Genomic DNA, 13,927 nt, shown 5'->3' on the forward strand with positions numbered 1-13,927 from the left:
TTAAAAATTTATTTATTTTATTAAATCACCATGTGGAAAGTTACAAAGTTTTCAGGCTTATGTCTCAGTTATAAAATGCTCAAATACCCGTCCCATCACCAGTGCCCATATTCCACCACCAAAAACCACAGTATACCTCCCACCCCTCCAGTCCCCCACCCCTGCCTACATAGCTGATAAATTTCACTTCATTTTCTCTTTACCTTGATTACATTCCATATTTCAACACAAAATTCACAATTATTGTTGGAATTTCCCAAAAAAAAAAAGCCCTGCTGACAAGGAAGCATTTGATAATTAGTTTTCCATTGCTGAGAATGAAGAGATATGAAGTTTAGGATTTCTGTATTTTAGTATTTTAGTAATTAAGTCCAGGGAGATTTATGTTAGAAATTGCATCATTTCCCTTCCTGGGGCAGCATGGGGCTATGGCTTAGTTCACAGTCTAGAGACATTGCTAGAAGCGGTTGCTGGTACCAGAAGTAGTCTAGCTGGCCTCCGATCCTGGCCAATCAGCAGCAGAGCAGCTGCACAAACGTGTGGCCACCCAGGTCGCATCTTGGTGGAGTGCGCACGAGTATCGCCCCAGCCAGAGATTGATTGCCCACGTGTCCCACTGTTTCAAGTTCAAAACTTTTTTTTTCTTCCCTCGCCACCAAGTTTGTACCTCCTTAACGGTCCTCATAATATGGCAGATGCCAAGCCGATTTTCCCTGAAAAAGGAAAAAAAAGCAAGAAAGATCTTTCCCCTCCTCGGCCAGCATGGGGCTATGGCTTCGTTCACAGTCTAGAGATATTGCTGGAAGCAGTTGCTGGTACCAAAAGTAGTCTAGCTGGCCTCTGGATTGTGGTCGATCATCAGCAGAGCAGCTGCACAAACGTGTGGCCACCCAGGTCGCATCTTGGCGGAGCGTGCACCCTCTTAGAGACTTTTTGAGGGAGAAATAAGGTGCTGTGTGAGCTTGTTGATTATTAAAAACTATATATAACTTTGGCGGTTCTATGGGGGAAGGGGGATTGCTGTTGATTTTTTTTCCTATTTTGCTTTTGATGACATGCCATGTTGAATCAGTCACCTCTTATCATGATAATTGTGTGCAACAAATTATCTAAAGACTCAGTGACATATTTCAAGTGCTTTTCTTCATGCTCACAGGTCTTAGTTGACAGGATTTGACTGGCACAGCCATGTAGTAGTCATGCTCTGGGCTGGATAGAGGCTGGTTATGTGCTTATTCAGGTACTAGGCTGAAGGGACAGTGATTCTCTAGGGATGTTTCAGGGCAGCTCATTGGAGGGCATAAGAACAAACATAATTCTGGCAGGACATTTTAACATTATGGATGTACCACATTACTTGCATCCCATTGGTAAAAGTAAAGTGTACAGCTAAGCCACCAGTCAAGAAATCATGTACAGGGCTGGAGCCATAGCATGGCGGGTAGGGAGTTTGCCTTGCACGCAGCAGACCTGGGTTCGATTCCCAGCATCCCATATGGTCCCCTGAGCACCGCTAGGAGTAATTCCTGAGTGCATGAGCCAGGACTAACTCCTGTGCATTGCCGGGTGTGACCCAAAAAAGGAAAAAAAAAAAGAAATCATGTACAGGGAATGAATTTGAAGCAACACTTTATTTTTGTTTTTGTTTTGTTTTTGTTTTTTTTTGGGGGGGGGTTACACCTGGCAATGCATAGGGGTTACTCCTGGCTTTGCACTCAGGAATTACTCCTAGCGGTGCTCAGGAGACCATATGGGATGCTGGGAATCAAACCCAGGTCGGCCGCGTGCAAGGCAAATGCCCTACCCGCTGTGCTATTGCTCCAGCCCCTGAAGCAACACTTTAAACTGTGACAAGCTGCATTCTCTTGTTGGATAAAACATGGCTAGAAAGGAAAATTATCTGAATTCATATTGTTCTTCCATATTCCACCAATAAAAATAGTTTGAGATCTCTCCAACTCATGGGATTCAAGCGAGAAAGCAGTGAACTATTTGTCACCCAGAGTCATGCAAAATAAAGGCATGAATCATATCACATTAATGTTCTTGTATCTGACTAACATTGTGAAGAAAATGTGTGATATGTGGTATCATTGTCACTGTCCAGGCTATCACTATGTCTCTCTGAGGAATGAAAGGAACCAGCCTTTGATGCTGCCAGCTGTCTTTGTCTACATAGAGGTGAAGGACTATGTCCCAGATACATATGCAGGTGAGCAATCTATTGCATAGAGATGTTTCCAGCAAGATTTTTGTTTATAGTAGAAGGAAAGTTGGACTAACGAAAATCAGAAGAATTAAACCTTAGTTCCACCCTCATTTCTAATGCGTGCTCTGAGGGAAATTTCCCAAATCTTGTGAATGAATTTTAATTTATGTTTTTGTAAAGTTTTGAGAATATTTATCCACTTGAAAAATTATTCTTATAGCCCCAGCACATCTTGATGCATGTGGTATGGTACTGCAATCAAGACTGTATAAAGAATTTGCCTTCAGGCACCCTTTCATGAGTGGAGTTCTAAAGTTAGAGAAATTGATGTGATGATATCAGTGAATGATATAAGTTTAAAAGTCTATAGTGTTAAATGGTCTGGGAATATATTACTGAGGAGTGGCAAAAACTATCTGACAAACTTAGAGTACGTATCTCATGTAATGGTGCATCATAACTGAACCTCATTGCAGATAATCAATGTTGTGTGTGTATTGTGTGTGAGTAATACTCATAGTGCCAAATCTTTACGTTGTTCCAACAGTCTGAAGAGCATTCTTTTATTTTTTGGGGGAGGGGTCATACCCAGTGATGCACAGGGGTTACTCCTGGCTCTGCACTCAGGAATTATTCCTGGCGGTGCTCGGGGAACCATATGGGATGCTGGAAATCGAACTCGGGTCGGCCACATGCAACACAAATGCCCTGCCCACTATGCTATCACTCCAGCCCCTGAAGAGCATTCTTTTATAGGAAATGTCTTCTGTTATAAAGTACTGTTTAAGCCAGATAGCACAAGTGTGGAGATATTTCTGGAATCAATGGAATTTTCATAAAAGAATCTAAAGAATCTGGGTATTGAGACAGTCTAAGAGGAATCTTAAGCCATTTCTCTTTCAGAGATGACCTCCTTTTGAGTTTTTAAGATTTCAACAAGGAGATTTTACACTTCCAAACTTGCTAGAGAGACTCATGAATAATTAACAGAGAAGTGGAAAAACTGAAAATAGCTAGATATATTTGTGAGTAGATGGATGATGAATGAATGCATGGAGAGATGAGTGGATGGTTTTTTGGTCAAATATATGGAAGGATGGTAATCCAAACTTCCAGCATCATTTATGTAAGTGTCTGTTCCCCATTTAGATGTGATTGAAGCTTTGTCAAACCCAATTCGATATGTGAATCTAATGGAACAGAGAGCAAAGCAGTTAGCGGCTTTGACATTAGAAGATGAAGAAGAAGTAAAGAAAGAGGTAAGCTGGTGTTCTAACCATAAACTTGGCATTAGGCATGATTTACACTCCTACTTAGTCACTATGGTTCACACTCAGGAAATGAAAGTTGTGCATTGGAATAACACTATTATTAGGGTCAGCATTTTTTCATAGAAAAAATAAATGATTAAAAACTTCTGGAGCTGCACCAGGTGGTGTTTCTGGCTCTGTGTTCAGGGACCACTCCTACAGGGTGTCGTGGGCTGCTGGGGATTGAACCAGGATTGGCCATCTACAAGGCAAACGCCTTAACCACTGGACTCTCTCTCAAATCCCTGATGGAATCTTTTCATGTTTTATTTGCTCCTCAAATTCTTTGGATATCATGAGCATGAACATATTAAATAGTATACACCTTGCTGTTTTATAAAAACTTCACATGATTTAATATTTATTAAAGGTGATTAAGACAATTAGGTGAGGATTGTGATTATTATTTTGTGTGACATTAGTGCAAAGTGTACTGTGCTTAGTTTGGTTATTTCTTACAGTTTAGAAAGTAAACTGCTAGTTCAAGCCATAAACATTTATTTTATAGTATATGTTTATATAGCACTGTAGCACTGTTGTCTGTTGTTCATCGATTTGTTCAAGCAGGCACCAAGTAACATCTCCATTGTCTCCATTGTTGTTACTGTTTTTGGCATATGGAATTCACCACGGGTAGCTTGCCAGGCTCTGTGGTGCAGGTGGATACTCTTGGTAGTTTGCCAGGTTCTCTGAGAGGGACAGAGGAATTGTACCCGGGTCAGCCGCGTACGAGGCAGACATCTACCCGCTCTGCTATCACTCCAGTCCATATGCTTATATCATTACTACTTTAAGTTTAATTCCACAGTGCAAAAAATTAATAAAGTAGAAATATTAGAAATGAAGTTTAAGAATATAAAGAGTGTAAAACGTTTATCACTACTTTGGTGTTTTTAAAGTGAAATATTTAATAATTTCTGGATTTGTCACTAATAATTAAAAGTAGTGATAGAAATGAGATCATTTCAAATTGTATTTGATTATTTAGGAGAAAATATGCTTAAATAAAGGACTACTAATATGAAATTTTCTGAAAATTCTTAGGATAATAATAATTACAGATCATTAAAGTTTTTATTTATTGAATAGCCATTTTCTTATTCCAAAAGAAAGCTGTTTCTCAGAGAAAATTATTTAAATAAAAGTGAGGAAAGAATACTTCAGATATATCTTCTGCAATTCAAACACCTAATACATTCAGCAATCATACTATAAAATGAAGTTTATATATTGTATATATATATATATATATAACTACTCCTTTTTAATAAGATAGGATAGGGTTTAGAGAAATAGTACAGTGGGTAAGTCATTTGTCTTGTACATGGTTGATCTGGATTCAATCTCCAGTACCTCATATGGTTCCCTGAGCCCACCAGAAATGATTCCTGAGCGAAGAGCCAGGAATAACCCCCAAGCATTTTCAGGTGTGGCCCCCCCCAGCCAAAAATAAATAAAATAGGATAATATTTATAATCATGGCTCTAGATGTTTATTTTCACTTAGCTCTAGTGTTTTTTATTCCATTACATATTATTCTGCAACATGACTTTTAATAATTTAATAGTCTGATAACACCTTGTCATGGTTGATTTTATTTTTCCCATCTCATTGTGACCCCAGAGGTGTCACTATTTGCTGTTGTTATTGTTGTTGGGAGGCAGGGGGCACTCTGGGAATGGCACCAGAGCCTTGGCCAAAACAGCTGCCTGTAAGGCAAGTACTTTCGTGTTCTACCTCTAATACCACGATATGAGCAAATTCCTCAGCAACATTCTGTTTCGGAAAATGCATATTGTAGGGCTCCTTCTTCAGTAGTTTCTCAAATAAAGGTTGGGGATATCAAGGCATACACAGTATTTTTTCAAAACTGGGCACTGAATCCAGGAACTCACATATATGAGGCATGCAGTTGACCACCGGGTCACATGTCCAACTTGACTTGGTTATTTAAAAAAATTTTTTTAAAATCCTTTAATTTTGGCTTTTTGGGTCCCACCCAGTGATGCTCAGGGGAAACTTCTAGTTCTGCACTCAGGAATTAATTCTGTTGTTCGGGGAACCACCTGAGATGCCAGGGATCAAACCTGCATCTGCCATGTCCAAGGCAAACACCCTACCCACTTTACTATAGCTCCAGTCCCTTGGCTTCAATATTTTAAACAGATTCTCGGTGAACATCATGTAAATGTAATTTAAGGGCATCTATAATTATTTCCTTGTGTTTTACATAGCACTTTAGAAATTCTTGATCTAAGCTATTGAATTATTTGCATGTTAATGAGATGATAATTGAATGTTTATGACAAAAATGAAAAGAAATACTTTGGCAAAAGGCATTTATCACAAGAACTTTCCCAGGCTCTCTAAGAGATACATCATCCTCAGTGATTACAGTTAGACTGGAACGTTTCATAAATAATGCCTTTTTATAGTTTAGTTAATGAGGTTATAGGGAAATCTTACCAACAGAAAACTGTGCTGAAAATAGATATGAGTATACTTCGAGTTGTTTCTGCCTCTCATGTCTATGGAAGAAAATAATCAATAAATGTTTAGGTTCCTAGCTTAAACTGTCAAAGATGTCACTTTTGTACAGAGCCCACAGAAGGCAGTGCCTTCACATGCTCAAAGCAGGTGCTGTGCTGCTCGGTCCTGCCCTCTTTTGGGGATTCCTGTACCTCCTACACCCAGTACTACAGGCAAAGGACTCAGAAACAGGGACACCTCCCTATCACTATCTGAACTGGGTGTCACTTTGTCTGGATGTGAGAGTGACCGATGCCCAGTACTCAAAGATCCAGAAGATTTATCAGCTCACTGTCACTGTCACTGTTATCCTGTTGCTCATCGATTTGTTTGAGCGGGCACCAGTAAATCTCCATTGTGAGACCTGTTGTTACTGTGTTTGGCATATCGGATACTGTGCAGGCGGGATACTCTCAGTAGCTTGCTGGGCTCTCCAAGAGGGGTGGAGGAATCGAACCTGGGTTGACTGCGTGCAAGGCAAACGCCCTACCCACTGTGCTATCACTTCAGCCCAGGCCCCTTTATTGGATAGAAAAATAATATGTTGCTATTCACTCTCCTGAGCTCTGCTGGAGTCAAGCTGAGGCCAGACTTCGGCTAGGACGTGCTTTGCCATTCTTATCCTGCCCTCATCACTTCACTTGCCTACAGTTTTCTCCTGTGACTGTTGGCTTTATAAATCACATGCTCAAGAGTCTCATGTCCTGGCGCCTGAGGACCTGCCTCCTGTGCAGCTGCCCTGCCCTCCTTTTTTGAGTTTTTGTAACTCCGCTACCCAGAACTGCATCACGTATGGCCCCCAGTTCAATCCTCAGCATCCCAGATGGTCCCCTGAGTACCACCAGGAGTGATCCCTGAGCACAGTAGGTATCCCCCAACCTCACGCACACACACAAATCTCATGTCCACTTGATTTGGCAATTCTAAGTAACTACTGTATTAGATTATTTTTGGCTTTTAGTTTCTGGTGAATATTATAGTTTTTTTATTTGAAATTTGTGACAATTTTAATCACTTAAGGGTGTTCTTTTTTTTCTTATTTTAGTGATCATGCTTTACAATTTTATTAATTACAGGGTTCCATGCTCCAGTGTTCCAACCCCAAACCTACAACCTGAAAGACTGCTTCCTCTTGTCTTAGAGTAACCCCCTGAAATCTTTTCCCTTATCTTACCATCTCCCAGCCATACGTAGCAAACTCAGTTCTGTCAACGTGTTGAGTTTCAAAAAGTGTTGTTCCTAACATTTTGGTTTGAAACTACATTTATTTTGATTCGATTTTAGGCACCATGGTTTACAGTACTAATAATGGTAGGGCTCTGTGCAAAACACACTCAACACCTCGTCCTTCACCAGAGCGCCAGCTTCCCTTTGCCCTGACCCAGCATCATCGCCCCTCACTCACCCTCCAACCCCTCCACAGTGACCTGCTTCCCATTGGAGACCAGGCCTCAGTTTCTCTTGCTTTGAGTATTTGTGGTTTCCTTACTATGTTTCTTTATATAACACATCTCAGGGAGATTGTTTGAACTATATATAGATGATGATTTAATTCTGTTGTTTTTTTTCTTATGGTGAGTCTTTTCCCCTTTCCTGTAGACTTAGAAAGTTTAAAGAAAATTAAAGATCTAACAAATTTTTCCTTTTGCCCTTATTGACACCTATATGCCACTAGAGTTTCTCCTTAAAAATTTGTGAGGGGCTGGAGCGATAGCACAGCGGGTAGGGCGTTTGCCTTGCATGCGGCCGACCCGGGTTCAATTCCCCACATCCCATATGGTCCCCTGAGCACCGCCAGGGGTAATTCCTGAGTGCATGAGCCAGGAGTAGCCCCTGTGCATCGCCGAGTGGGACCCAAAAAGAAAAATTTGCAAGTACTCTAAAATTCTTCTGCGTTAGGGTATTAATAGAGATAACAAAATATAATTTAAGTCTGAGATCCATTAATAGAATTATTCACTAATTAGAAACAGGAGAGCCCAGCAATCTACCAAGAGTATCCCGCCCACATGGCAGAGCCTGGCAAGCTCCCCATGGCATATTCGATATGCCAAAAACAGCAACAACAAGTTTCACAATGGAGACGTTACTGGTGCCCGCTCAAGCAAATCGATGAGCAACTGGATGACAGTGATACAATGATACAGAATCAGGAATTAATAAATTCAACTGGATGTCAGTTTACTTTTAAAGATGTAAAATGTTCTAAGGGAGCGTTTTTAAGTAAAAGAACATGAATTGTCGCAGGTTGTAAGCAATGCTTTGATATCAACTTCTACCTCTTTGTTACCTGGGTTCTTCAAGAACTAAGCACTTTCTTTAAGAGTAAATTTTGAGGGGCTGGAATGATAGGACAGTGGGTAGGGCGATTTTCTTGTTCTTGGATGACAGAGCTCAATCCCCAGTATCCCGTATGGTACCCTGAGCCTGCCTTAGCCCACCAAGAGTGATTCCTGAGCACAGAGCAAGGATTAATTCCTGAGCAGCAACCAGCAGGGCCCAAAACCTTAAAAAAAAAAAAAAGTACAATTTTAAGACAGCCACATTTTGCAGGGGCATTGTATAATAACTCAGATAAATGATCATAGTGAGACATTTTCTGATGTTAATATAGAATGACCATTTATATAAATATATACTAATCTCAGGAGTGAGACACCTATAGCAGTTGATATTATAGGAACGAGTCATTCATGGGTGTCCCTTGAGAGCATTTTCTTTGCACATCACCTATCAGAGATTTTTCTGAATGAACACAACACAATGAATATTTAAAAAAACAAATAAACGGGGCTGGAGCGATAGCACAGCGGGTAGGGCGTTTGCCTTGCACGCAGCCGACCCGGGTTCTAATCCCAGCATCCCATATGGTCCCCTGAGCACCGCCAGGGGTAATTCCTGAGTGAAGAGCCAGGAGTAACCCCTGTGCATCGCCGGGTGTGACCCAAAAACAAAACAAACAAACAAAAAAAAAAAACAAATAAACATAGAGCCCCCAGGCCAATTCTATTTTTCTTCCTCTGAAAATGGTGATCCAAAAGTTTCTTCATTAAATGTGTGATATAGATTAAACTTAGAGGGTATTTGGACAGTTTCACTGTATCGCTGTCATCACTGTTTCACTGTCATCCCATTGTTTACTTGAGTGAGCGCCAGTAACGTCTCCATTCGTCCCAACCCTGAGATTTTAGCAGCCTCTCCTTACTCATCTTTCCCAGCAATTGAAGGCTCTTTCTGGGTCAGGAGAATGAGACCTGTTATTGTTTTCGACATATTGAATATGCCACAAGGAGTTTGCCAGACTCTGCCATTTGGACGGGATACTCTCGGTAGCTTGTCGGGCTCTCTGAGAGGCATGTATATTAATATCCCTATATGATGATGTATTGCACAGCAGCAAAGCAGCTGCACAGTCCAGGAATATGTTAATTCATGCGTGAGGCTCGACCCAATCATGTGGAAAGCATCCTGGAGCATGGTGGCGGCTGGGTGGTGGAGGTCGGCTTCTGGGGCTGGGTCCCTTGGTCCTGGAAGGGCTCTCACCCGCCCCTCTCTGGGATGCCCCGAGTGGAAACAGGCTGGCAAGAAGTCCGGTGGCATGGTTATGGGGGCCTCATTTTATGCTCCCTTCCGAGAAAAGCAGCTGTGAGTTCTGAAGGTGGCTGATGAGGAGATTTTCTGGCGCCAGCACAAGGTGGTTTATGGGTGTGACCCCTGGGTCGCCGGAGACTGGGGGAAGCAGGCAGAGGATCTCTGCTCTGGGGTCCCGTTGGGCCCAGAGTCCAAGATCACAAAGTTTCGCATTACCTGGGTTTCATGGTACTTACTTGGACAGTTTAAGTTCTAAAAATAACTATAGAAGTACTATAGCACTTATATTCCACATGTCTAATACAAGTTTTCCTTGAAATGTCAAAACCAGTGTTTCTCAGTTCTTTTTCTGACTGTGGGCCCCTTCTAACCCTGTTTTCTTCCTGTGACCTCACACTACCAGTTGGCTCCCTGGTGGCACTCCTGTTTATTTTCATCTGTGACCTCCTTATAATTGCCTGGGGGCCCACAGAGGGACCACGTAGCCCCTAGGTGAGATATGCTGGTCTAAAACCCTAATGGACCATGGTTTTGAAACTGAAGGAAACAAATGAGTTTCCCTTGCCCTGTAATACAGGAAAAGAGAAGTCATCTCATGCTTTGAAAAGGCTTTAATAAAGTGTACCCTTTATCTTTTCATGTAATAATATAAGTTTGTTTGAATGGGAGCATAGAAAATAAGTAGCTATGCTTTTCTGAAAAGAAAATTCTATCTAGGACATGGAAGACACTAGAGACACTATTTTAGCTATGAAAGCTTTCATAGTTTTAACCTTTTAACTTGCTAGTTATAAAAATCATTTCTACATGAAAATTACAAATTCCATTGACCTGCACAGTATTCCCAAGTTTGTAGTAGCTTAATAAGTTCTTTTAAAGAGTGATTTGAAGACACTAAATTTGCAAACATTAAGTGAAAATTCCCCCACCCACGCTTTGAATAATTGACATGTGTTTCAGATCATATAAGATGTAGATATGGGATCAATAATAATTTTCAACATAGATGTAGTTAAGGAATAACCAAAATTTGAGTGAAAAAGTGCTTATTCAGATTCAGGGAGTTGGTGCAAAAAATTAGAACACATGCTTTGTATGTCCCCACATGGTCGTTTAAACACCACTAGTTGTACCCCCTTCCCAAAAGACTAGTAATCATTCATAGGGTGAATTTAAATAAAGTTGAAGATTTCCTAATCCAAAATAGTAGCCATTTCTTTAAATAAATTATTTCTATAAAAAATTGAAATATTAAAAGAAAAATCCCTCAGAATCTTCAAAACATTTAATCTTTAAATATTTATATACACACATATACCTGTGTGTATCACTGTCATCACTGTCATCCCGTTCATAGATTTGCTCAAGCGGGCACCAGTAACGTCTCCATTGTGAGACTTGTTACTGTTTTTGGCATATCGACTACACCATGGGTAGTTTGCCAGGCTCTATCGTGCGGGCGAGATAATCTTGGTAGCTTGCTGGGCTCCCCAAGAGGGGCAGAGGAATCGAACCCAGCTTGGCCCAGTGCAAGGCAAACACCCTACCTGCCGTGCTATATTGCTCCAGCCATTGCAATTGAAAAAGACTAAACACATAATAACTCTGAAGTATAATTCTGTTACACTTGCCAGAAACTCTCTCCTGGAAAGAGAAAGGTTTGGTAGTAGAGCACCTGCATTGCATGTGTGATACTTCGAGTTTGATGCCAACAGCACCCCACACGCCAAGAACAATCCCATCCACACTACCAGAATCCCAGGAAGATCCCCACCACAATAAAGCATTCAACCTCCAGCAAGGACACAGTCAGAGTGTGTGACAACAGTCAGGGCAACAGCAAAGGGAGTGAGGGCAGATTGAAGGATAAATATCAAGAAAGCACGGCAATGATGGACAAGCTGGGCGTGAAACACAAAGATGTGATTCTCTAGGTGACAGTCACAGTGTTATTTCTAGTCTGACGCCACTAACATCACACATATATACATATGTGTGCATGTATATATAAAGAGACATCTATAATTGACATATATGTAAAGGGACACATGTCAAAAATGTGTTAGCAGTATTTTAAAGACTTGTAGAGAGAGAATATATGGACTATTCATAGAAATGTTTTATAAAATGTATGCGTATTATAGACTTCTAAATTAAAAATTTTTTTTCAGGACCAGGGTGTCTCTTAGTGGCCAGGACATGTACAGGGACCCAGGTTTGATTCCCAGAACCACATGGTTCCCACCCTGAGCACCATCAGGCGTGACCCTAGTACCCCAGCACCACAGGGCCAGAGCCTAAAGTATCTGGGCTGGTTGATCAGGTATCACCAGGCTTAACCTCTGATCCCCCCCACACACACCAAATAATGTATTTCAAACGCCTGCTATTTTAATGTGACTTTTGGATACCTAATGAGGCATCAGTAACACTTGTGGATTTGGGTTCTTAAAATTTACCTATAAAGAAATAGGTATATTAAGAGTGTATTATTACTAAAATTTAGGTCAGAGTGCAGAGAGATAGTACAGAAGGAAGGATGCTTGCCTCGCGCTCAGCTGACTGAGCTCAATCCTCGGAACTCCTGTGGTTCCTCTGGCCCAGCCATGAGTGAGCCCTAAGCGCCACCAGTCATGGCTCAACAAATAAAACAAAAATACTTTTAAAATAAAAATAAAATAGCCTCCCTTTTGGCCGGAACCACCAGTGCCCAGTAAATTGCTAAAAATGACCAACACAAAGGGAAAACGGAGAGGCACTCGCTCTATGTTCTCTAGACCTTTCAGAAAACATGGAGTTGTTCCTTTGGCCACATACATTCATATATACCAGAAAGGTGATATCATAGACATAAAGGGATGGGCACTGTCCAAAAAGGAATGCGTCACAAATGTTATCATGGCAAAACTGGAAGAGTCTACAATGTTACCCAGCATGCTGTTGGCATTGTCGTTAACAAACAAATCAAGGGCAAGATTCTTGCCAAGAGAATTAATGTTCGCACTGAGTGTATTAAGCACTTTAAAAGTCAAGACAGCTTCCTGAAATGGTGAAGCAAATGATGAAAAAAAGAAGGAAGCCAAAGAGAAAGTAACTTGGGTTCAACTGAAGCGCCAGGCTGCTCCACCCAGAGAAGCAGACTTTGTAAGAACCAACAGAACAGAACCCGAGCTGCTGGAGCCCATTCCCTAGGAATTCATGGCATGAGAAGTGTTTGTTTAAAAGAAAAGAGTGTCCTGGACTATACAAAAATAAAATTAAATTCAGGTGATTCTTATACAGGTATAGTACTTAAACATGACCTATGGTAGCATGAAAAAGAATAAATAAAAAATTATCTACATTTTCTGTGTACTGTGTACCCGTCATCATTTTGAGTCCATGCATATGCAGATCACCCATCAACAACTTCAGCATTAGTGGCCTTAGCCTTGACCCCACCGAGTCCAAAATCCATGTGGAATGTTGGAATCCCTTAATAATTACTAATTAATTGCTAATTAATAACCACTAATTACTAATATATAATAATAACTAATAACTAATATAATATATAACTAATAATTACTAATTAATAACTTACTAATTAATTGCTGTTGACTCAAAACTTTGCCAACAACATAGTCAGAACATATTTTGTATACTATATGTCTCTGCATTGCATACTGTAGTCCAGCAACAAGAGAAGCTGAAGAAGAGAAGATGTTATTAAGAAAATTATTAAAAAGATAAACTACACATATGGTATTACAGTTATTTCCTTAAATATAGGTCTTTACAAGGAAATTTGGGTATAAATGGACCCAGACAGTTCAAACCCATAGCATTCAAGAGCCAATCAGCACACTTAAGTTTTAAAAATCTATATCTTAATTACTATTATTATTTCCATTGGACCGTAGAGAAACATTTGATGAGACACAATGAGGTTAAATTGCTTGCTAGGGGCCACACAACTAGTAAGGAGCAAATTGAAATCTTAGGTCTCTGGCTTCAGAACTCCTGTTGTACATCAGCAGTATATAACTGCATGTGCACAGTGGTCACTGATGCTGTGGACCCTATGAGCTTGAGTGGGTGTAATAAGCCCGAGGGGACAGGGAACTGCTTCTCTAGGGAGCTCATTTTTGAGGAAAGATGTTGCCCCTAACCCCGCACCTCATTAGCCTAACTTATCTTGTGTCCATGAACAAGGATTGAACTTTCATGTTTATGTCTCTCTAGCAGGATACAGGAATGCTGACTAAGTACAAAATGTAGACTGTTTTACATACTCTTCACATCTTTT

At 40.6% G+C, this 13,927-nt stretch overlaps 1 protein-coding gene across 3 annotated transcripts in view; it reads left to right on the forward strand.

Moving 5' to 3' along the window:
• The window catches only part of PLCB1 (phospholipase C beta 1), a 797,636-nt gene that overhangs the window by 638,685 nt on the left and 145,024 nt on the right, over nt 1–13,927 (forward strand). For all 3 annotated transcript variants that reach the window (XM_055133540.1, XM_055133538.1, XM_055133539.1), the window contains 2 exons: nt 2,108–2,212; nt 3,359–3,468. In XM_055133540.1, coding sequence (XP_054989515.1) covers nt 2,108–2,212; nt 3,359–3,468 — 215 coding nt within the window. The remainder of the gene's footprint in view (nt 1–2,107; nt 2,213–3,358; nt 3,469–13,927) is intronic.

This window comes from Sorex araneus, chromosome 3, assembly GCF_027595985.1.
Source record: "Sorex araneus isolate mSorAra2 chromosome 3, mSorAra2.pri, whole genome shotgun sequence".
NCBI classification, from domain to species: Eukaryota; Metazoa; Chordata; class Mammalia; order Eulipotyphla; family Soricidae; genus Sorex; species Sorex araneus.